Source organism: Onychomys torridus, chromosome 10 (genome assembly GCF_903995425.1).
Source record: "Onychomys torridus chromosome 10, mOncTor1.1, whole genome shotgun sequence".
Classification (NCBI taxonomy): domain Eukaryota; kingdom Metazoa; phylum Chordata; class Mammalia; order Rodentia; family Cricetidae; genus Onychomys; species Onychomys torridus.
Window position 1 is genome coordinate 42,316,322 of NC_050452.1, and position 25,212 is coordinate 42,341,533.

Consider the following 25,212-nt stretch of genomic DNA (forward strand, 5'->3'; position numbering starts at 1 on the left):
GTCTGAGAATTGGTTAGCAAGTCAGATTTCTCATTTGGTGTTTAATTTGTGGCCCATCTGTAACAACTTCGTGAGGAATAGCAGCCTGGTCTCAAATATATATTTCATTTCCGACCCCACCGAGCGCCTCTAGGGACTTCCTGTGTTCAAAATGACGAAGTTGCTTTCTCGTTGTTTTGGACCTTCCTTTGTTTTCTTCCTCACAAGCCTCTCCTTTTCTTGCAGGCACGGTATTTGGAAATGGGAAAACCTCGGATTACCTGCTTCTGGGAAACTTCGTTTATACTGTGAGTTCAGCCCCTCTGTGTGTTTTTGTCTAAAACCACTGCTTCTTACCTTTGTCCCTTTCCTTTCAGGTTTAAATGTGTGGGGGCGGGCTTCAGAGTGGCTTAGAGTTTCCTTTGAAAATGAAATAAGGCATTTGGAGTGTTAAGAGCGCCCTACATGAGGTTTCGTTGGGTTTCTTTTGTGTGTTTGGTTGTTGTTGTTTGCTTTGTTTTGAGATAGGACTTCACTGTGTAGCCCAGGCTGGCCCTTAACTCAAAGTCCTCCTCCTTTAGCCTCCCAAGTGCCAAGAATGATTGTCAGGCACATGTACCGCCGTAGCTGCTCTTAGAAGTATGATTTGGATTCACTGGCTTTAAAAGATTTCTGTTTCTTTGATTTTCAGTGTTCTCTCTTTACTCTTACTTGCTGTTCCCCCATTTTTTCTTCAATGTTAACTTTCTCCTCAAGTTTATCTTAATGCCATTGCTAATATCTATTATATTATATTATATATATTTGGTTTCCAAAATGTTACCAAGTGTCATTAAAGTATTCATGGGTGTGTAACCAGTGATTTCTTGAGAGGCTTGTACTAACTAAAATTAGAGTGATCTGAGGCTGGAGAGATGGCTCAATGGTTAAGAGCACTGACTGCTCTGAGGACATGGGTTCAGTTCCCAGCAGCACATGATGGCTCACAGCCATCTTGTAACTCCAGTTCTGGGGGTTTTATACTCTCTTCTGGCCTTGGCAGACACCAGGCACACAAGTGGTGCACATACATACATGCAAGCAAATATTCAAACACATTTAATATGTTTTTAATGAGAGTGATCCACAGGCTTCTGTAACATTTTTTTCCCACAGCTGCCAAAGATCCACCAAGTTCTTCCCCCTGCCTCTAAGATGCCAGGAAGCACTCAGACCATTTTTCTACCAAAACTCAAGAGGTCTCTGGAATGCTAACGCCCCTGGTCACACAGTTGAATCCATTACACGGGCATTGCAACCTGAGTTCTGCATTCTGTAACCAGCCCTCTCTCTATTCCTTATGTACCTCACTCACTCACTCTTCAGTGTCTGTGTGGAGAAAGTGTGACCAACCAGCCATTGGTGTGGCTGACTCTGTGATAATGGTGCTGAAATATCCTTTTGAGCCTGAGAGTACAGCTCAGAGAAGAATGCATTTCAGGCCCCAGCACTGAACACTAAAATGTACACATCTCAAGTGTTGGAATAACTGGATGATAAGAAGTTAAGTTCATGTGTGTGCTGACTTGTTTGAACTCTCAACTCCACACAATTTAGAAGAGAGCCTTCATGGGGAATTGTCTAGATCCAGTTGGCCTATGAGGAAGGAAGACCCTCTATTGAATATGAGTGGCACTGTTTCATGGTTTGGGCTTTGCATTATATAAAAATAGAGAATTCTAGCTGAGTATTAAGCAAGCACACACAGAGGCGTGCATTAATTCTACCTCTCTGCTTGACTGTGGATATGATGTATGAAGGTCCCGCCTTGATTCCCCTGTAATGGTGACTGGAACCTGGGACTGTAAGCCAGGTTGAATCAAATGACTCTATTTTGCTTTCTTTCTGAGTGTTTTATTATAGTAACAGAAGTTATACTCAGTTAGCCAGAGGGGTTCAGGTTTGGGAAAATCATGGAATTTCTTTCCTGGTGTCTTCCCATTGGAGGAGTTAAAAGAAAATCACAACCATATTTGAGAGGATTGTATATATACTTAACCAGGTAGGTGGACAAAAACCACAGTTTATGTTATGGCTCTGTCTTGGGGACACACTAAAGTCTCAGGTCTCAAGAGAGTGCTTCTCTTTCATTTTATCACTTACTGAAAATTTTATGTAGCTTAAGCTAACTGATATTCACTAATAAGAGTTTGATGTCTGCAGATAGTAATCAGAATTTGCCACCAGGTATCCTGATGAGAAAATGCAACTGTACCCCTAGAGCTTAACTTTTCAACCCTGCACAAAAATGTCGAAGCATGTACAGTCCTCAAAACCTCAAAGCAGGAGTTTACACTATGGGCATTGGTAATCACCAGTACTAGGCAGAAAATACATTTTCAGTGGTATGAATTAATCCTAATGCCCAGAGTTTCCTTGACTCACAAGGTTTCAGTTTTTTACATGTAGTTATAAATAGATCATAATAATATGAGCACTGGTCTAAGTGTTCCACATTCCATGTTTTAATCTAAAACAACCTTGTGAGGAAGATGTGCTCCTTAGTTTTTTCATCACTGTAAACAAATATCTGCACAAAATAACTGAAGAGAAAAAGTTTATTTGCTCACAGTGTCGAAGGTGTCAATTCATCATGGTGGGAAGATGGATGACTGATCTCAGTTGTCAATACACTTGGGAAGAGGAAATCTCAAGTGGGGAATGAATTGCTGCCACCAAATTGGTGGACGTGCTGTTGGGCATTCTCTTGATTGCTAATTGATGTGGGTGGTGCCATCTCTGGACACATGGGCTTGGGCTGCATAAGAGAAGTCTCTCTGGTCTCTGCTTCAGTTCCTGCCTCTAGGTTCTTGACATGAGTTCTTGCCCTGAGTTCACTCCATGATAGACTGTAACCTGGAAGATGAAATAAACCCTTCCCTCCCCGGGTTGCTTTTTGACAAGGTGTTTCTCACAGCAACAGAAAACAAATGAGTGGAAATTGGTACCAGAAGTGGGGCCTTGCTCTAACAGGCCTTACCATGTTGGTTGTTCAGAGCATTGTGGAATTCCAGCATTCAGGCTGGAAATGGCCTTGAGTGCTCAGAGCTTAATGGGCTACTCTGTGAGAGATTGAAAGAGAAAATGACAGACAGTGAAGTCTGACTTAGGAAGTTACAGAGAGAAGTTTGAGAGTCCCTCAAAGACTCTTGGGGTCACTAGTATAATATTTTGAATTTCAAATCTGCAGTTTCTGGTCAGCTGAAGCCGAAGAATCAGCTGGGATTAGCAAGAGGACCAGCAGCACAGAAGCAAAATCTTTGCTTCGCTAGGACAAACAAAAGATTGATGCTGGTCATCAGGGGCTGGAAAACTGCCACAGTGATTAATAAGACACCATCATCATTGGGGTAAAATCTTTGGGAAGTATTTCTTCAAGGCCAGTGCACAGTGTGGGACCAGTGCTGCACATCAACTGGCTGGAAAACTCCACAAATAGCATGTGAGGGTCTCCCCTGTGGTTCTGGTTTTGAAGGCCTGACGGGTCATAAAGAGCAGCCAAGGCTTGGCCTTGTGTGAGAGGACTAGAGTCTCCCTGAAGAGAGGCCAGCAGAAGCCATTGTTCAAGACACAGCCTCAGTTACAGTGGAGACCCCAGGATTGAAGGGGTCGTGGGGAGAAACTGAGGCTGAGCACGAGAAAGGCCATTGGTGAAAGTATAGCTTGAGTTACAGTCAAAAACCCAGGACATTGGAGATGCCAGGACTCTCAGATGACTGCCACAGAAAACCAGAACAGGGGGTGATGGTAGAATGGAGAGGCTCACACTGTGACAGCCATGAAACAGTCAGAGAGAGAGAGCGAGAGAGCTCACATGTCCATCACCTTACAGGATGGCACTTCCCACTTTCAGACAGTGCTTTCTGGAAATGCCCTCACAGACAACCCCAGTGTGGACTACTAGTCTCCCATGTGCTTCTCAGTTGTGCACTCATGTTGACGATCAAGATTAGTCCTACAGGAGGTACACCTTAACAGCTCCAGTTTCAGGACAAAGGGGCCGAACATACTGATGAGTGATCTTATCCCATTCATTAACCAAAGCGGCTTGTAATCTGTTGCCAAGGCGGGTGTATCGAACCATGGCAGTGTTTGTACGGGAGACACAGAGCGGTGGTGATATTTTGTCTGTGTACCCCAATTAAGTTTATCAGAGGATCAGAGGAAAAAGCCAGCCACTATAGTAAACATAGAAGTCAGGCAATGGTAGCACACATCTTTAATTCCATCAATTGGGAGGCAGAGCTCTGGTCTGGATCTCTGTGAGTTCAAGGCCACACTGGGAACAGAGCTAGGCTTGGTGGTACACACCTTTAATCCCAGCACTAACCATAAAGGTCTGGAGGTCTGTACAGACAGACAGGAAGTGACGGAGCGGGACAGGAAGAGGAAGTGATGTAGCTAGGTGGAAAGAGGAAATGAGTTGGCAGAATAGAAAAGCATATAGGTGTGAGTATACGGGAAGTAGGTCTTTTTGGCTGAGGATCTCCAGGTGGTGAGAACATGGCTGACTTCTTTCTGCTTTTCCCATCTCTTGGTTTTAAACCCAATATCTGGCTCCAGGTTTTTTATTAATAAAACCGTTTAGCACTTCATCTTACACAGAGTAGTCAAGGTAGCTTTTGTTTCCTCATTTCGGAATTACCCATTGTCTTAATCAGGGTTTCTGCTGCTGTGATGAAACACCATGACCTAAAGCAACTTGAGGAAGAGAGGGTTTATTTCACTTACTCGTATATATCACTGTTCATCAGAGGAAGTCAGAACAGGAACTCAAACAGGGCAGGAGCCTGGAGGTAAGAGCTAATGCAGAGGCCATGGAGGAGTGCTGCTTACTGGCTTGCTCCCCAAGGCTTGCTCAGCCTGCTTTTTTTATAGAACCCAGGACCACCAGCCCAGGGGTGGCCCCACTCACAATAGACTTTGCCTTTCCACATCAATCACTTATTAAGAAAATGCCCTACAGTCTTCCCTACAGCCTGGTTTTATAGAGACATTTCCTTAATTGAGGCTCCCTCCTCTCAGGTGACTTCAGCTTGTGTCAAGTTGACCTAACACCTGCCAGGACACCCATTTAATCACCACAAATGGTGTGTGTTTCAAGAAGTGGCTGACTCTCCTCTCCTGCATTTGCAGAATCATACTTACATAAAGTTCCAGAGTAAAGACTTAGATGTCTAAACATGTAGTTGTTTTACTTCTATACTTTAATCTGTAAAATCCAAGAAGTGAGCTTTTAGTGAAAAAGATTCCGTTAAAGTAAGCTTGAAACTCCAAATTAACATTGAGCACATGCTATTCATGAATTGTACAGAGTACAGATAGCAGGGCCCTCGGTAGCCCTCCCTGAGGGACCCTGAGGCTGTGAGTGTGAGCAGAGGCAGGAGAGGGCAGCAGGAGCCATGCCAATGGCAGCTGTCATGGTGTCCTAGCGAGTGCCATTCACCTGCTCCATGAGTTTGTGAGCACACGGCTGGTCTAATTCAGACCTGCTTGTCCTTTGGAAGGTCTCTCTCTGTCACTTGGTAGATCATGATACCCATGATACAATATTATGAGACAAAGTAACACTTTCCCTTTCTGTTTTTAGTTTGTAGTGATCACTGTGTGTTTGAAAGCGGGACTGGAAACCTCCTATTGGACATGGGTGAGGAAATCTCTAATCACAGGCCTCTTTATTAGAAAGCCTGCTGTTAGTGACTGGGGAGCACTGGGTATGGGAGGAGGGGAACTGGGATTGTGGGTTGAAAACACTGAGTTAAATGAGTTTATTACTGAGACCGCTCAAGCCTTGAACTCAGTATTGCACACTGTTGCCAACTCCCAAAGATGGACACTTCCGGGCTCAGTGATGTCACAGGACTGGTGTTCCATAGGAAACCTGTAAGATCATAATTCTGAAGAACAATAAAACTAGTGAGATGTAGCAAGCTTTTTTATCAGAGTAACCTTGGATCTCCAGCTCCCAAATAAGGAAACGGAGACTTACTATTAATTATGAAAGCTTGGCCTTTAACTTAGGCTTATTTACAATTACCTCTTATAACTTAATTAACCCATATTTTTTAAATCTACACTCTGACACATGGCTCGGTTACCTCTCCTCAGTACGACACTTCCTACTTGCTCCGAGTCTGCTGGCGAATCCTGCCGAGATTCCTCCTCCTCTGCCTCTTTCTCCCTGGAAATCCCACCTATCCTCTCCTGCCTAGCTATTGACGGCCATTCCACTCTTTATTAAACCAAACGGAAGGCGCCTTGGCAAAGACACATCTCCACAGTGTACAAAGGATTATCCCACAACAGTGAGAGATCTGTCCTCAGAAACTTGTCCTCAGAAACACATGCCCAGTCTGTACAAAACACATTCCACTTTCAGCACATTAGTGTTGCAGGCTGTCCACTCCAGGTAAAGAGACTCACTAAAGAAAACAGACTCACAGTTTGATGCTCAAGGGGGAATTGGAATAAGAAATTGGGATCTGACACCCGTGATCCCTATATAATTCTCTCTCGTGTGTCTCACATCTTTGAGAAAGAATGTGTAGAGCAAAGATGGAGAGTGGAAGATAGCCGTGGATTTTTAAAAAAAAATGTCAAAGTAGAAAACAGTGGAGGAGATTACAGAATGAGTGCGTACAATTATAGCACAGTTCCAGGAAGTGGGGTTTTTCTGAATTCAGAACCTGTGACTGAGTAACGCCTGTGGACTTGACTGGTTGAGAGTGTCTTAACACAACTTTCCTTACTCACAGTTCAGCCACATTGCCATCTGGGGCAGCATCGCGCTCTGGGTGGTGTTCTTTGGAATCTACTCATCTCTGTGGCCTGCCATTCCCATGGCTCCTGATATGTCTGGAGAGGTAATGTATGCTAATGACTCGTACATGACCCAGCAGAACCTTAGAAACGGGTATCCATTAATGAACCTTCATCCTCCTCAACATGACTTTCCATTTCGTGGGTCTCTATTCAACTGCCTTTGACCACCCTCCAATGCCACAAGTGGGAGAGATACATCTCCAGCTGGTATTTTAAACTTCAACGTTTAACTTAAATCTGACTTAGCCTTTCATAAACATAACTGGAACGATAAAATATGGATGTAGGGAACTTGAGTCTTGTCATGAATACCCATATCATCTAGAAGATGCCATTTTAAGAATCAGACCATAAATCCATAAGCGCATTTAGGATAAGAGGCTTAGGGAAGTGGTGAGATACCTTCTTTGGGACAATCTGTCATTTCTTCTGTTGTCTCTTGTTGACTTCAAAAAGAAGTCAACCGTCACTAGATTAAATGCACTTTTTAAGTTGTCTTAATGGCATCAGTTTGACTCTCGTTTTGAAGGAATTGAGGCACGTAACATCTCAGCCTTATCATACTCCATTTTCAATTCTGTCTTTCAGTGTCTTGTTACACTGGGAGGAATTGAGTTATTAGGTGTTCATAGGGGAGTGTCAAAAGATCCCTTTCCTTCAGAAGAGGGTCCAGCAGTAGGAGAGTTTATGATTTCAATTGCAGGAAATTTGACATAAAATGTATAAAAGAAAATGTGGAAAACATTTCGGGATTTCCTGTGACCTCACAGTAACTTGCAAATCAAGGTAACATGAGCCCTGTTGCGGGCTATTGTTGGGCCACAGTCACGGGAAGCCTCTCCAGTGGCTTGCATGTTTTCCCTGCCCGTAAGTATGCTTGAGTACCCTTCACATTTGACAGTCTGGTTTATAGATCATTTTCATGAAATTTGATCTGACAGCACCCTGCTTTTTATAAATTAACAGAACGCAGACACTTTTTCAAAAAAAAAAAATGTGGTTAAATTTATTAGAGAGAGGCATTATATACTATTACAGGAAGACCAGATGCGTCGACAAGCCCACTCATCTCTCCATCACACGGGAAGGCATCTTTGGGAACATACACACTGTGAAGCCTAGAAAATTTGCAGAATGTGTTTTTAAAGAGAGCATGGAGAAAGCTGTAAACGTACCTCCTCATTGCCTTGGTTTCTAAGTCTTTTTTTCCTGAGGAGCAAAATGTTCCATGAGTGTGACAACGTGTGTCTCCAGTCTCTGGTGATGCCATGTGAGAAACCCAGTTCTGCCATATCCCTGTATTGCGATGTCTGCCTGAGCCTGCTTTTCCCCAAGGTCAATTCTAACGGAACCTCTTTCACTGCACATTAAGTCTACTTCATTTACCTTATTTCTCCGTGTTTATTTTATCTTCAAAATAAGTACCACAGAAGATTTTTGAGACCCCAATCATTTAAGTAACTCTGGCTAGTGGGTCCGATGACAAGAACTGAGTTTCTGACCACCTACTTCTAGGACAAGTGTAAAGTACGGTTGGCTCCCAGCCAACCAAATATAATTCTGCCCCAGCCTGTAGAATTCCTGGTATTACCCAAACACAGAACTTAATATTGTCTCTTGAGGTGCACGGCAGAGCTGTGTTTAATACAAAGTGAAACGAATGTCAGTACTCCATCATGTTTTTGTTTCCTTCGTGCATGGTGGGAGCTGCTAATGGGAGTTCTGTTTCTTCCGACTTCATGACTACCACAGCTTTGAGTAAAGTATTTACATAGCTGGAACTTCGTTGAGAGTAGGACTGAATCAGTTCAGCTGCATGCTTTACTGGCTTGTCCAAAACATGTCGGCTTCGCCTATCCAAAGGAAAAGATCGATTCTTCAACCTTATGCTACACTTTGGTGCTTGTCACAGATTTTGATGTGTGTGTACACGAGTGTCTGTGTGTTCAAATGAACCTCCTCTCCAGCTAAGGGTTTGACAGAAATGTCATTTGTGTTGTCAAACATAGGTGGTGTCCTTCTGTTTCTTGAGCAGTAGGGTAACAGGAACCTCTGTTTGTAACATTTCCTGATAAGCACAGTCACTGGTTCTATTAAAACGTCAAATCACTTCAGAGAGAAGTGATTTCTCTTGTGTGTAAAATTTTACAAATTCTAAAATTCTGTATTTCAATCAAGACTACAGACTTGTGTATACACATACATACATGTGTGTGTGTGTGTGTGTGTGTATGTGTGAGAGAGAGAGAGAGATTTTCATGCTTGTGCCAATGTTTTATAGCTATTATAAAGCTGTGCAGAATTGGCTGGTCATCTTACAGTTTATTTATTCATCTAACATTTGTGACAAAATCATGGCAGCATGTAAAGGGTAGTACATTATTGTAGATAGCAGCAGTCAACACCGGCTGGCTTGACGTGTGCTATATAATAATACACATAGGGGTTGGGGATTTAGCTCAGTGGTAGAGCGCTTACCTAGCAAGCACAAGGCCCTGGGTTCGTTCCTCAGCTCCAGGTGAAAAAAATAAATAATACACATAGTAAAACACCACCCAGAGCAATGCCCAGAATGTAGGGATAGTTCACCTGATGCAGTGTGTGTTAACTTTCTGTCACCACCAATAGCAAGGTCATCGATGTCTGATACAGAGACTCTACATTCTCTACCATCCTGCCGTTCCCTGTCTCAACAGTACTTCCTGCCAAGACTAAATTTTGTATGTAGGTGTCTTAGTTAGGGTTTCTGTTGCCATGAAGAGGCGACATGAACATGGCAATTCTTATAAAGGAAAACATTTATTTGGGTGGCATACAGTTTTAGAGGTTTAGTCCATCATCATGGCAGGACATGGCACCACCATACAGGCAACAGGAGTGGTCTGTCTTACTGGGCATGGCTTGAGCATATATGAGATCTCAAAGCCCACCCACACACTCACACACTTCCTCCAACAAAACCACACCTCCCATTAGTGCCACTCACTCCCTTCAGGGGCCATTTTCCTTCCAACCACCACAGTGAGTGTGGTTTTGGTTGACAAAAAGTTGAATGTAAGCAGTCTCCAAGGTGACGGAACAGAAAATTGTATGGGCAGGCTTTGGAAGCTGTGGCCTTAAAGGGACATTGGCTGAAAGGAAGCGCTACTTCCAAAGGTCTGGGAAACACCATGGCACCAGCCACGGTGCTGTTGAACACGAATTTCCCCTCAGATACTTCTCCAGGGACTGGGTATATAGTCAGTCTGACAAACCTCTGCTGGGATTCCAACATGTCAGCCACTGTTCTAGGCACTGAATTCAGGAAGGACAGACACCAGGTCCTCCTGCAGCTGTCTTCTCCAATAAGAGGGGACTAGACAATAGATAAATAAGTGAAATGTACATGGGTAGAGAGAAGTGCAGTAGTCAAGGGTACCATGTGCCAGGTTTCCCACAGAACCCTGGGGGGGGGGGGGGCTTTTGCTCATGGTCAGATGAGAAACCAGTGGAGGAGTCTGCAGGTCTCCTGATCTCACTGGAACTTTGCACAGAGTTCTGACTATCATGAACCTACACGGGGTTATTGCAACGAACCACGTGAACAATAGTGGTCTCTAGGACCAGGAGGGCATCAGGGAACCACATGAGCAATAGCAGCCTCTTGGACCAGGAGGGCATCAGGGAACCAGGTAAGCAATAGCAGCCTCTTGGACCAGGAGGGCAGCAGTACAGAAAAGAGGTGAGATGCAGAGAGCTTGAAGTTCTAAGTGGTAGGATTTGCAGGAAAGTGGAATATTGACTGGGAAAGAGAGCTTCAAGGCTGATTCTACTGTTTGCTGCCCATAAAATAAGAGCACATTAGACAGAGACTCCCTGCTTCCCATCGCAAACTTGTTTTAGTAGCCTATTTAAAGATGGATTCACTGAGGAGTTCCATCTGACCTCTGTAGGAAGTGGCAAAGAGCAGGCTTGCAGCAATGCTACTTCTCTGGTCCTAGGTGCTTGGGTAGGACACTGTGAGTCTGCAAGGATGCTCCTTTCCGGTGGGTGGCTCATGGATTTCCATAGGAGAGGGAACCTGTTGTCTGGTGCCCTATAGTGCTGCTTTGCCCAGGCACTGATGCTGCAAAGGCTCATTTACAGGGTCCCAGCAATGAGTGCAAACGCTGCCACCATCTTTTTTCTGTGTTTCATCCACTTGTACAGGGCAGGGTTATCCCAGGGCCCTGTGGTCAACATTAAATGAACGCTAATTTAAACTTCTGCCTACTGCAAATGGAAGAAAAACAGTAGGGTAGAAGTTACAGAGAGGTAGATTTCAGCTCAGATAGCTCTTTCCATTTGAGGTGGACAGAGCAGGATGCTGGTCTTGCCAACATCATGCTTGGGTAATGGTGACAGTTCAGTCACTAGCAACACAGAAGCAGCAACTTATCCATTCCACACCTCCATGATGCCTTCTAGCTCTAGCGTGCTCTCTCTCTCTCTCTCTCTCTCTCTCTCTCTCTCTCTCTCTCTCTCTCTCACACACACACACACACACACACACACACACACCATGGCTTCTATGGCCTCTCAAGTGGAACAAGTTGAAAGGGCTCAGATTCTTGCTCCAGCTCACAGGTCTCAGGGTGTGAGTTATATATAAGTCAGATGACTTACAGATACAGGTAAGTCTGTGTCCATGCTTCCAAATGCAGCCCGGTAGGCACTCACATGTGGTTCTGGATTTTGTAGTCATCTCTACCTGTGTTTTTGGTTCTTCTTTACAGCCCCATCAGAAGACACAGCTGTTTTACATAGCCTGTGGAAGGGAAACCCCTTGCTCACTGAGAGTGGGAGGAAAGAGCGCCAATACTTATTATGCACCCAGAGTGTTCTCCAGGCAGCTCATTTCCTGGCAGGCATGACTTGTGTTAGTTAGATCTATGTTGTCGTAAGCCAAGAAACAGCCAATGACTAGCTAGTGACCCAGAAAATGCATCCCCAGATCTTTCGTGTCAAATCACACTGGTTTCTTCTGAGGTGCTGAGGGATTCTGTATCTTCTCTTTGGTGCCCATAGTTGTTCCTACCCTCAGATAGCAGCTCTTGCTTTTTATCTTGTCACCTTCTTCCTGCATTCGTTTGTCCCATTATTTCACGGCTTGCCCAGAACCCTCATCAGCTTCCTTAGTCAACCAAGTATGAAACTGTTCCGATCTCTTTAAAAGTGCCCAGAGTTCTAACCACGCAGTTTCAACACCCACTCTCTTTGGCTCATCTGTAGAATCCCTCCCTTCACCTTTGCCATGCCAGGGGAGATGGCTCAGGCAGAAAGGACTTGCCAGATACACGTAAGCATGGAATGAGTTCATTCCCAGGACCCAAGGATTTTTGCTTGGTTGGTTGGTTGATTGGTTGGTTGGTCTTTTAAAGGCCAATGGTGTAATATAATCCTATGCTTGTAAACCCAGCACTGGAAACAGAAAAAAAAAAAAAAAAAAAACTAACAAAAACAAAAAGCAAAATCCACCCAGATCACTGGGGCTCATTGGCCAGTCAGCCTAACTTACTTAATGAGCTCCAGGCCAAAGAGAGATCCTGTCTCAAAGAATCAAGGTGGACAATACCCAAAGAATAACACTGGAGGCTATCCTCTGCCCTCTCACATATACACACATAGGCACATATACATAAATACACACACACACGAGAAATCCTACCTTCATATCCTAGCCTTTGACCTATTTTTAACAACAAAATTACCTATTAATAATATCCATCTTGGTTTTTGAAAGGAAAAAAAAATGTGAAATGTCATGTCATATGGTAAGAGAACATGTGCTTGTCACTGATCTATGGGGGCCCCATAGACTGACTGAGATACTCTTAGAAACCCTTATTGATGTTCACTCACTGAGGAGCCATAGCAACAAGGGGTCTGGCATACACTTCACAGTCAGGGGTCCAGTTATCTCCTCGGGGTTCTGAACATCTGAGCTGTACTTGGAACCCAGCCTCTTCCTGTCCCCACAGCCACTGTGCCCTCAAATATCTGTTCCGTTCCCATTTCTTCACCCAGCTCTTCTCCCAGCCTTATCAGTTGTAGAAGCTTAACCCTCACTTAGTACCAGTGTCATAGATCAAAGCATTTTTGTTTATTCCTGTGTGCTTGGTGAAGTGGCCAATGGTGTCTGCATGGAGCATTTCGATCGCCAGCTGTCCTCAGCTGCCTTTGCCACTGTTTGGAGGGTTGTTTTACGCAGACCCGTAGCTGCTTTTCCTGTGGCCTTGCGGAAGGGTTGTCAGGATGTCAGAGCATTGCCCGTCCTTCACTGACCCCTCGTCGGTGGTTCCTAGTTGGTGGATAGGGTGTTCCCATGTGAAAACTTCCCTTCAGAGTTTTACACTGTGTCTCCAACACAGTCATTTACATCCCTGCCCACAACGATGACCAAATGATAATGGTGAACTAGGCACTCGGTGCCCACAATTACTAAAATACTATTTTTAAAAGGATTGATGCTATTAGTGGGAGAAAGTGGAGTCTACGAAGTTAGATGATTGGAGGGAAATATTTAAAAATAAAGAGAAAACAGAGCGGCAAGCTTGGCTGCAACTTTAAATGTGTGACCGGTTTCCTCGCCTCTCACAAATGTGGTTGTGATTTAAGAGGGTGGCTTTTTTCTTCAGACCTGACTTGTGTTTTTTTTCACACCAGGACAACAGTTTATGGGGTAAGGTGGGCCCTGGGGAAAGCGCTATGTCATATAAACATAGACCAGCCTGCTTTTCAGACTTGTCTAGATGACGGCACTGGGCATTTTTTTTTTTTTTTTTTGAATTTCCAGAAGAAAATGTTTTAGTCAAAATGATTAGTAAACCAGATTTAAAAAAAAAAAAAAAAAAAAGAAAGTAGCTATATCAAACCCCATCAAGGGTCATTTCACATTGAGACGAATACTAAAAGCTAGGCTGCAAAAAAGAAATGAAAAAAAGAAAAGAAAAAAGAAAAACTTTTAAATTTATTATGGCTTTGCAGACACACACTGTAAAGTGCCCCCACCCCCAGCGCCATCTGTTTCTGCTCTCCCTGGCCTCGGGGACCTATAAAACTACTGAAGGAAATTGAAGTTCAGGAAAGAGCATGTGTTTTACAGAATTTCAGATCTCTTGATTGAGGTTGGTAAAGTCCGTCTGAAAAACAGTGAAAACATTTGTTGAGCCCTTTGGTGTCAACCCCTAGGAAAGACGTTCATGAACTGCAACACTGATAAGATTTTCTGAAACTGCGCTCTTGCCTATTTCCAGCATCATAAATCATACTTCATATGAGGAATTTCCGGGTTAAACTAGTCCTTATCCATCTATCAGCTCTTAATTGCTAGACAGCAATATAACTTAGTGGTTGTAAGGCTAGGGCTCCTGAGGTGGAGCAGGGTTTTTATCTGAGATTACTGTGTTAAGCCAAGTAGCCTGGAAGGAACCACTAGCCTAAGCTCTATCAGATGTTCATCAGTGAGACAAGGACAGTTGCCAACCCAGCCAGTAAAACATGCCATTGATCACAGTCCCCATGCCCTTGACAGTAAGTAAGACAGCCAGTGGGTTGCCACTTCCAAGCCCTTCTTGTTCAGAGAAGCATGACTAGATATGCTAAATTGGAAGAAGAGATGTAGACACACCCAGCAGCGTTCTGATTCAGGACCTCAGCACACACTTTCCTTAGAGCCATGAAGAGATGTGACATTGCTTTTTGTAACCACAGCATCTTTTCTTCCCATACAGAGCAAACGTCTAACTTAGTCCAGGCTCTGCCTTAGGAAGCAAAGAACTGGTCCTTGCCCATAGGTGGTCTCCTTGCTGAGGATGCAGAAGTGACATCATAGATATGAGCCAGATGTGGTCTGCCCAGAGAGTGCAGCATGTGATAGAGCTTTAGATATTCTTTAGAGCAGTTTCTCTGCATCCTTTTCTTACATAAGTGGCAGGGGCGGGGAGGTTCTTAAGGTGTTACTTCTCTAAGTGATGAGTTAGTGGCAGTCATTTTATAAAGTAGAACATAATGAGAAGAAAAGAGTAAAGGAACAGGATAGAATAAATGCTTAAGTGTTTTTTGAAGCTGGGGCAGTTAGACTGAAACTTAGATGCTTGTTGTATGAAAAAGAGTATCTCAGGGTCAAGGAAGAGCAGGTGTCTGTGTTCTAAGGCTGTGGTGGTTTGAAAGAAAACGCCCCCCAAAGGGATTGTCACTATTAGGAGGTGTGGCCTTATTGGAGGAAGTGTGTCACTGTGGGGGCGGGCTTTGAGGTCTCCTATGCTCAAGAATACCACTCAGTGTGTCGGCCCACTTCCTGTTGTCTGTGGGTCAAGATGTAAGAACTCTCGGATCTGTCTCTAATACCTTGTCAGCCTGCACACTGCATTGCTTCCCACCATGATGATAATGGACTAAACCTCTGAGCTGTGAGAGAGCCACCACGATTTAATGTTCTCCTCTGTAATAGTTGCTGTGGTCCTGGTGTCCCTTCACAGTAATAGAAACCCTAAGACAAAGGCCTTTCTATTTAGGTAGTAAGAATATTGAACACTGAGAAAACCCGTCCTTACACAATTTACCCAGTAACAGCATAATAACACTTTCAATATGTATTTATCATAATAAAAATATTTTGTTACTAACTTCATCCTCCTTCTATGTTGTTTTTATATATTTTAAATAGCACAATAAGGAAAACAAAAATAAAACAACAACTCTGTTCCTAATTACTCTCACTGCTCTGGGAACTGTAATTCTAGAAAACAGCCTTTCAGAGTCACACAGTTCCTAACCTTCACTGTGCCATTTAGGAAGCCTGCTGTTTCATGGCACTTTATGTATGCATAGCTGAATAGCCACGCTTTACTGTTTGACTAAAGTTAACTTATGATTGATCCGGTACCAGCTAGTGCCTCCTTTTTCCTCCAAACATCTTCCTTGCTGATTTATTTTCACATCATCTGCACTGTGAGACACTGGGGATCTTGAGTGCTCTCCAGCCCTTCTCATCTTAGGAATTCTCCACAGAAGAGAAGCAGAATTGCTGTGTGCTGGTGTCTACTTGCATACTTTCTAAGATCTTTGTCTGTTTGTTTGTTTGTGGTCACCCTAGCAGCAAAGGAGTTGTTTGGTTGGTTGGTTGGTTGGTTGGTTGGTTGGTTGGTTGGTTGGTTTTTGTGTTGGGGGTGGGTTTGTTTGTTTGTTTTGTTTTGTCTTGTTTTTGTCTCCGAGTCATCCAGAGCTGCTGGAAATAATTGCAAACATATTTGGAATTTATCCAAAACACCCTTCTCCTTACTGTCTGGATGTTCTACCCTGTCTATTTTTATGGAGAACATAATAATTCATCTTACACAAGAGCCCAGTTCAGCTTAACTCTGCCAGAATTTATGGAGTGCCTGTGTGCCAGGCTCTACACTGGCTATTGGTAGATCCAGAATTCACAACAAGCATGTTCCAGTGTGTAACAGAGAATCCCATGCAAGCTGCTAACATTATGGGCAGAGGAGGAAGCCCTTGACCCTATTGCTGAAGAAGGTTGCTGAGCCCCGTGTTACCTTCAGTGTCCAGAGGATCCCCAAGGCAGGGGGGGCGGAGAACATCTCCAAAAACATGGGGCTAGGTATTATTAAGCCACAGAGGCCAGAGGAAGCTCGAGCTGGCAGTTAAGGATAAACTAGACCACAGATAGTTACTTGAATGTCATTAGCACCATTTCTTTTGTTGGAGCTGAGGATCGAACCCAGGGCCTTATGCTTGCTAGGCAAGCACTCTACCACTGAGCTAAATCCCCAACCCCAAGCACCATTTCTTTAAACCACAATAAATGTCTTTGCCAATGGGTTACACGGTATTCCAGAGAGTACCGGAAGTCACCGAATACAGATTTGGATCAGAGAAAGTGAGAAGTAAATGTTGGTAGTCCCTAAGTCACGGAAAACCTGTTTGATATATCCTGTAACATAGCTGCAAATTTGTGAGCATTCATTTCAGCTGAAATAAAGAGGCATCAGGAGATATTTCTTGGTGATAGGTGCCAAAGCATAAAGCTGGCATTCTTTCCTGTCTTTAGATTTTCTCGGAAGGATGCTCTCAACCAGACTCCCCAAATCAGCAGCTACTGGAACATCCCAGTGAAGTCCACATCTCTATGTGGAAGTTTGTAAGAGCATTCATTTTTTTTGTTAAAGTGCAAGGTGGCACACTCTCCAGGGAGTGCCATCCTCTGAGACTCATGAACCACCCTGGTGCTTTGCAGGCTGTAGCTTTGAGGATCTTCAGGTTCAGAGCACATCAGTGTCTGATAGCTGTTGATTGTGGGGGGCTGATGGGAGGTTCCCAGCATCTGAAGCAGACATGCTAGAAAAGGGCATGTTAGCATTCTGTGAATACAGAATTTATGTTTTACTATAAAACATATATATATATATATATATATATATATATATATATATATATATATATATATATATATATATATGGATGTTAAGTCGTATATCCCAGCCTCCAAGGTAGCAAAGGATATTTTTGTGTCTCAGTTTTGATGAACCAGACCTTTCCAGCCACTGAGGTTGAGTGACTGAGAATAGGATCTGCAACAGAAAAGACCCCATGGGGGACGGAGGTTGGGGAGACGGGATTGAAATCGGACGATGGCCACACGCAGTATACTTTTCCAAGGAAATGTCCAACTGCTACTGAAGGCAGAAAACAGAGAAGCCACACAGAGGGAGGAGCCAAGAAGTCTCATATGAGAAGAAATAAGAAATACCTGCCATCTGAAGCCAGCCATGGAAATAGTTTGGGGGTTTTGTTGTTGTTTTAATGATTATTTCATGAAGATAATGTCTCCTGAGGAGATCAGCAGATGCATGGGGAGAAAGAGGAAAAGCCAACTCACAACATACAACCCAAAAAGAAAGATGGGAGCTGAGGGTTTGAGTTTTCCCCTCACAGTACAAACCCCTCTGGGTGTAGAAGGCCGAGCGTAGCCAGAAAGCTACGTCTTGGGTCTGAATCAGCTGTTTTGTAACCAAACCCTAAGAAAACAATAGGCTTTCTGAGAGAGTTTCTCCAACACATCCCCTCTCTGCAAAAAGCCCTGAATCTTCAAAATGCAAGAAAAAAAAATGGAAGACTCCACTCACCACACCAACAAGGAGTGTGTCTGTGTATGTGTGAGTGTGTGTGTGTGTTTGTGTGTATGTGAGTGTTTGTGTGAGTGTGTGTATGTGAATGTGTGTAAGTATGTGTATATGTGAATGTGCCTATGTATATGAGTGTGTGTATGTATGAGTGTGTGTGTGTGTGTGTGTCTGTGATGAAATGATGAATGAATACATTTAAAAGTTTTTTAAAGTCACAAGTTAGGGACTGGAGAAAGCAACACTGGTTCTTCTAGAGAACCTGGGCTTGATTCCCAGCACCCATGTGATGGATCACAAACATCTGTATCTACAGCTTCAGAGATCTGGTGCCCTCTTCTGGCCTCTGTAGGCACCTGCACACACACATAGCATATGCTCAGATAGACTCACACACACATAAAATAATAATAATAATAATAATAATAATAATAATAATAATAATAAAAACTATCTTTTAAAGAAAAAAGTGTATCTTTTCTGAAATGACAGTCTAGCCTAAGAAAGCAACCCTCAGTGTTGAAAAGAACAAACCGAAGAGACCTGACCAAAGTATGAAAGCAAGGCCGGGGAGTTGGTGGTACAGGCCTTTAATCCCAGCACTCGGGAGGCAGAGGCAGGCAGATCTCTATGAGTTCGAGGCCAGCCTGGGCTACCAAGTGAGTTCCAGGAAAGGCACAAAGCTACACAGAGAAACCCTGTCTCAAAAAACCAAAAAAAAAGTATGGAAGCAATTATTCTTTTTATCTTGAGTGCTTCTTATAACAGAGAAAATTGATGGTGTGTTCCTTTTAAAAAAAAAATTAAATTCTTAGTAAAAACTTCTTAAGAACTTAAGTAGCTTAAAAGTATAAAAAAAATGGATGAGGGGTGGGACAAGCAGGAGCCCACAGACACCACTAATATTACCTCCACTGATTTGCTGCCCCAATCTTTACACTGGGCTGTAAATAGTTTATCATTTCACAGATTCAATGGGAATCTAGTTACTGTAGAAATACAGCTTTGAAAAGAAAAGGTTTGCCCTGAAGCTTATTATCTGGGATAGTGGGGGGGGGGGGGACATAAAAAGTAAGTAAGAAAGTAAGTAACCGTAATATATGATGATGATGGAGCAAGTTGCAGGGGTCTCTGTGACCCACCACGGCCGGCAGAGTAACGGTTCCCAGGGAAACGAAAGGCAGTTCAGTTCAACATGATGAAGTAGCCTGTGCTGGTTCAAATGTCTTGAGTCTGACCCCAAGTAGTTTATTATAGGCATATTTAAGCACAGCACAATTTGGTTAAAAACTTTCCTGGTGATAATTAACTCAATCTTCTGTACACAATAAAGCACAAAATAAGCTAAATAAATATGGGACATGACTACGTCAAAACTCTTTTTCAAGTATATGTGACCCTTTCCATAAAGATGAGTTCTAAGACTGACTGAGAAAAACAAGCTTATGACAAAGGTCTGGGGGAGGGTCCGGTGTGGTCTCAGTCACAGATAACACAAAGGTCACCAGACTATTAACCACATCAACTCCCAGGCTGCAAGGTGGATAACAGGTTTTGCATCCCTTCCTTTATAGGAATGACCTGATGTGGTTAATATTCCAGGTTCCCTAGTGTTTATCTGTGAGCACAGGAACCTCCGTGCCTCCTACAGTAAGTGTAAGTGTGTGTGTGTGTGTGTGTGTGTGTGTGTGTGTGTGTGTGTGTGGTTTAATTGAAGTTATGTATCATATAACAAAACCCCCAGTGTTAATACTTGAAAACCCCCCCTTTGAGTTATCGGTCAAGGGAGTCCAAGAGGCTACCAAAACATTATAGTCTATTGCTTTGCCCTTGGTTTCCTCCCAGAGTTAAGTCCTTATTGCTGAAGATGCCATGAACTTTGGACGCACCAGGATCCAAACTGGATCTGACCTGGAAGCCTTCTCCCTGAGGACTAGGCTTCTTAATACCAGAAGGTACTCTGCGAGCTCCCAAAGCAGCCAGTGCCCTACCTGGCTATGATACTCATGACACACAGCAATGACCAGCATGGCAAGATGTCCCTTAAAGGTGCAGTAGTGGTACTTATCTTTCTCTTTACTCAAGACTCTCCCACACAATCAGTTTCCTACTCATTACATTCTGTGGGCTGGACCTTGAAGAGTTTAAATCATATTCCCTCATATGGACATACATTTACTCAACCAGCTGCATATTGGTAGAATTATTAAGGCAACTCCACATAGTTGAAAGGGAGGTTTATTTTGTGGGATAAGTTACAAGTGACGGGATAGATTACAGGGTCCAGGAAAGGTGTAGTGCCGCCCAGTGGTATTCTCTGGAGAACTCTGCTCTGTCTACCTCCAGCATCCAGGATCCAGGAACCAAGAGAGCTGGCCCATCCGGGTCTTCAGGGGTCCTGTCTCGGCTCCGCCTTGTAAGCATGACAGTTAAGGAAGCCTTAATGGCGCTAGTACTTCCAGGTCAAAGCTGGACCGGCTACCCACTACAGCTGCAGAGTGACCTTTTTGCTATCGCTAGTCACAGCAAATATCTGTGTTCCATAGCCTTGGAAGGCATTTTAAGGTCCATCAGTGCATAGGTTAAAAACACACTGCTCAGTGGGGCTCAGTGGTCTCTTGACTCCATCTTTTCCAGGTCTTCCTTAAGCTGCCATGCACTTGACTCTGAGAGGCTGCTGTTACTTCACTACACCCGGGCCCCTGGGGCCTTGTAGAACTGGTGATCAGTAAATGGGTTCAGGAGATGCTAATCTATGCACAGAAGCAGGGTGAAATTTGACACATAGTGCAGAAACTGAACTATCAAGTTAACAGGACTGAGTGTGCCGCCATCCCTTTCCCACAGGCTAATACATTTCAGGGGAAACTCTGGATTATTACAAGTGTCTGGTGAGCAGCAGCTCTCCACACCCCACAACTGTGATGGTGCATTTCTTTTGTTTGTTTTAATTTAGTGCACTTTTTTTTATGACTGCAGAGGATGGTTGTGTCACTGGTGGCTTGCTACGGCTTTTAAGAACAGTTTCTGGTCTTGCCTGTCTCTTGCAATCTGTATGCAGGAAGATGAGTAGATGAGTAGATGAGTAGATGAGAGTAGCCCCCCTTCCGATGAGATATTAGTACTGAATTGCACACATGTGAGACTCATTCTCCAGCATGTTTTACCTTTTCACTCACATTCCCTTGAAAGTTCTGTGTTTCTGTGAATCTGTTCTTTTTTGGAGATTTTTTTTCCCTGCTATTTTTAAATACAGAAACCCTGTGTAAAGCCTTTTCTAGACAATTTTGGTTTTTGTTGTTTTGTTGGAGGGCTGTGAATTGAACCCAGGCCTCCCACACAGCACAGGGATGGCCTATCCACTGGGGACTATTCCCAGGCCTATTTCTTGGGAATTTTTAAATTGTTGCTAATATTAATTTGCAGCTCTTTTAGATTTATCTTATTTTCTCTTACAAAAAAAGGAATGAGCCAAAAGGAGAAAGAAAGAGAGAGAGGAAGGTAGGGAGAAGAGAAGGAAAGGACTGTCTGTCTGTCTGTCTGTCTAAGTTTAAAATCAAGCATGGTGCCATGTACCTGTAACTCTGACACTCAGGAGGCAAAAGCAAATAGATCATTTTCAAGTTCAAAGCCAGCCTGGGCTACATGGTAAAAGAAAAAAAAAAAAACTTTTATTTTAAAAAACAAAACAAAAAACACCAAGTTTTGTAGCACTATTTTCTTAATAATCCCCCTATAAAGTTAATATATAATAATTTATATTTTCTCCATTTCCTATGAGCAGACTTAGGAGACTGATGTGCTTAACCAAGCCCCCTCCTGTTAGCAAATCTTTAAGGCTAAGACTATTAATGATCAATGTATGTTGATCTATACTATATATTGACATTGAAAATATTGGATAAGACAAGCATTTATATGTATGTATGTGTATATATGTCTATATGTGTGTGTGTGTGTGTGTGTATAGTGATCAAAAAACATAAAATTTATAGATTTGTTTTCACTTAAGAGAAAACATCCCTTTCTTAAAGCTCATGGGACAGATCACTAGAAAGAACCGGAGATGAGAGTCCTCTAAAGAATTCCAAAAATTAAGATCAAAATAGGATACGATAATGAATACAGCCATGTTGCACTGAGGGGTTTAATTCTTAAACCCACTTGATAGCTGAGGAATCACTCTCCATGGAGTCTTGGCGGCTGCCATGGACACTGGCAGACCAAAGGCTGCATAGCACCAGACCTGCTCTGGTTGAGGCACAAGGGCTCTCCATTTTGAAAACCATCTTTACACTATGGAAGAGTAAGCATTCCTTAGCATGCCTTACCAACCCTTCTAACGGCAAAATCGGAGGCAAGAACTGAGCAGCTAAAGGCTTAGGGGCAGGCGGCAAAGGTGAGTTCTCCATTCTGTAAGGTTGAACTTGAGTAAGCTGACTGTGAAGAACTTCTGTTGGTGTCCCCACTGTGGGTCAGAGATAAGCAGTTAACTGGGCCTGGGCCTCCAAATGGGCTAGGCTAGTTGCACCATAAGCCGATGTCTTCTCAAATAGTCTTCTTCGGGTTTATTTCAGAGCACTTCCCCTGTGTGTTGTGGTTTTATGTTTTCTGTTAGAGTTAGCCCTGATTTATTTTGAAGCCCTAGTGTTCCCATCTGGAGCCTGTGACCTCAGCAGAGACAAGCACTTACTTGTTCCCAGACAGGGCACAGGCAGGCCTGCAGGGTACCAACCCCACAGCCCTACGTGCATAGACCCCCTCCACAAGCCCCTCTGGGAGCCGCTTTTGTGGCAGATTCCATTTGGTTTCACAGGACCTGGAAGACGACAAGGGACACTTGGCACTGCCCCCCAATCTCCCACGTTCAGGACCATTTGCAAACTCCTCTCAGAGGGAGCCCCAGATCAATTCCTAACAGACGCTCCATAAGCGCCATTGTCTGCACACGGCTTGCCTTTTCCCAGCTGACCTGCCTGAGATTGGAGAGGTGTGAAAAGTTAGAGACAAACTGGCTTCCACCGAGGGAGGGGAGCTTTCTTGTACAGAAAGGAAGGAAATACCTCTGTGGGATTCATTTTTCCCCCTCCTCTTCATACAAAAAAAAAAAAAAAAAATACAAAGAGACTCTCTGTCTTAAACGGGAATGTCGGCTTTAAATCTTTTAGGTTTGGATTAACGCTACAAAAGAAAAAAAAAAATCTGACAGGCTTTCAGATATGACTCAGAAAAAGTTTTTTCCCCTCAATTCCTGTTGTTCATTTGTAAAGCCCAAGGCCCTAGCTGAATGGTAGGCTGTAGTTACCCCCCTTGGTCATTAGCATGACAATGCTCAGAATTAGCAGCCTGCGGGAGCCAAGGTTTGCTTGTCAGCTGAGACATTTAGCTCGAGGTGAATACCCGGTTTGCCAAAGGCGAGAAGGAGTCTTTCTTTTCTTGCCCCCCATTAAAATACATTAAAAGTAAGCCAGGGAAACATGTTTTTGGTTCTATGACTTAGTGTCTCACCTTACCTTTTCTCCCCCAGAAAGGAAAAGATGGGCAAGGGTTCTTGGTTTGTTTTTTGTTTTCTAATAGCTGTTACCTCACTAGAAAGCGTCCATGAATGGTAACAAAAGCCGGGGAGTTGATAGGCATTTCCTAGTACACAGTTGCTGTTGGTTTTCACTATTGAGGATGTCAGCAAACAAGTCCCAGATCATGTTTTGCTTATTAAATAAAGTGACTTTTATGGGCACATTTTTCACTTGTTGGTGTCTAGAATATGGAGGCTGTTCCTCAGAGCCCATGTGGCAAATTCTATTTTATGAGATTATATGTATTTAAAATAAAAACATGCATATATATGTTTTAAATGTGCAGAGATGTCCAGAAAGAAAAAAAAAAAAAACATCTTAGTATCCTTGAGTGGCAGACTGTGTTCCAGTAGGGAAAAGATGGGAGTAGTTCCTGGTGCCCCTTTGAGAGTCAAAATGAATAGTGGGTCCTTGAGAGTCAAAATGAATAGTGGGTCCAAGACATGCTTTAAAATATGTGAAGAGGGTGGATTGACTAGAACTCTGCAGGATTGTGAATCTACCTAGAATTAAACTCTAGGTCCTTTTTAATTCCCGAATTCAAGTTTTGAAAAGAAGAACCCTTCCTGTATAATTTTTAGCAGAATATAAAGTGTATAGGGATGGTTGACTCCTGTGTCCTAGAATTCTAATAGTATATTTACAAACTAAATGGGTACATCAGGCTTGCCCTTGAGAAACAAATCTACGCGAAGGGAAACAAAAAACATATCTTTTACTGTACAAACTAGTCTTTTTAAAAACTGTGTGATCTAACTCTGACGATATTTTATTTTAATCACAAATAACTAATAGAATTTATTACTTTTCTAAAATCGCAGAAATGTTTTGTTTTACAGTATGAAAGACATTGATACTCAATTTAAGACTTAATACAATGGAATAATTTGAAGTTAGTTTTAGCATACCTTTATTTCACATACTAGGTATTTGGTTTGACTTTAGCAATCATAGATGTGTACTGATAAAATTTATGTGAATCACTGAACCAAAATTAAGATGAGGTCTATTCAGTGGCTCAGAATAATCAAGTCGTTACTTTCATAGATATCTTAATTTGATTGCACCATAGTCATAATGTATCTGGATGATTTTTAATGGCCTGCAGTGTGATAAGTGTATAGCCCATTTTCATGTGCAAGGATTATTAGATTTGGTTTCTAGATATGAATTATTTTCCATGCTCTATTATTTCATTTATATCCAAAGTATATTTTATTTCCTCAGAAAGATTGATATTGGTGCCGTTACAAAAGATCAAAATTTACACTTTATATCATGGAGCACAATAATTTTACAAAATCCATATGTATATATGAAAAGATTTGATGCATGATTAAAACTTCTCTATCAGCTACTTGACAAAAAAAAAAAACTAGTGTTTAAATGCTAGTTTAAATAAATATGGCTTTTAATTCCAAGTATGAGTTTGAGTTCAGAGTACTGTCTTATAAAATGATATTTAAGCTACCTTACTTACGTTGTCTTAAGAAACTCAGAGTGAATGGTGTCCCTCTTGGTTCTATGGAAGTGTTGAGAATGTGTGATGATTTCCACAGGCAGCCATGCTCTTCAGCTCTGGAGTCTTTTGGATGGGCTTGCTCTCCGTTCCTGTGGCATCCTTACTTCTGGATGTGCTGTGCAAAGTG

The 25,212-nt window shown here is 42.8% G+C and overlaps 1 protein-coding gene and 1 non-coding gene across 8 annotated transcripts in view; one reads left to right on the forward strand and one right to left on the reverse strand.

Annotated features, from left to right (window-relative positions):
• Atp8a1 (ATPase phospholipid transporting 8A1) overlaps positions 1-25,212 on the forward strand; it is a 224,799-nt gene that overhangs the window by 188,031 nt on the left and 11,556 nt on the right. For all 7 annotated transcript variants that reach the window (XM_036201199.1, XM_036201202.1, XM_036201198.1 and 4 more), the window contains 4 exons: positions 226-287; positions 5,609-5,665; positions 6,774-6,881; positions 25,123-25,211. In XM_036201199.1, the coding sequence (XP_036057092.1) occupies positions 226-287; positions 5,609-5,665; positions 6,774-6,881; positions 25,123-25,211 (316 nt within the window). The remainder of the gene's footprint in view (positions 1-225; positions 288-5,608; positions 5,666-6,773; positions 6,882-25,122; position 25,212) is intronic.
• Trnaa-agc lies at positions 16,565-16,639 on the reverse strand. Its single transcript has one exon. It is a non-coding gene; the product is annotated as a tRNA-Ala (tRNA).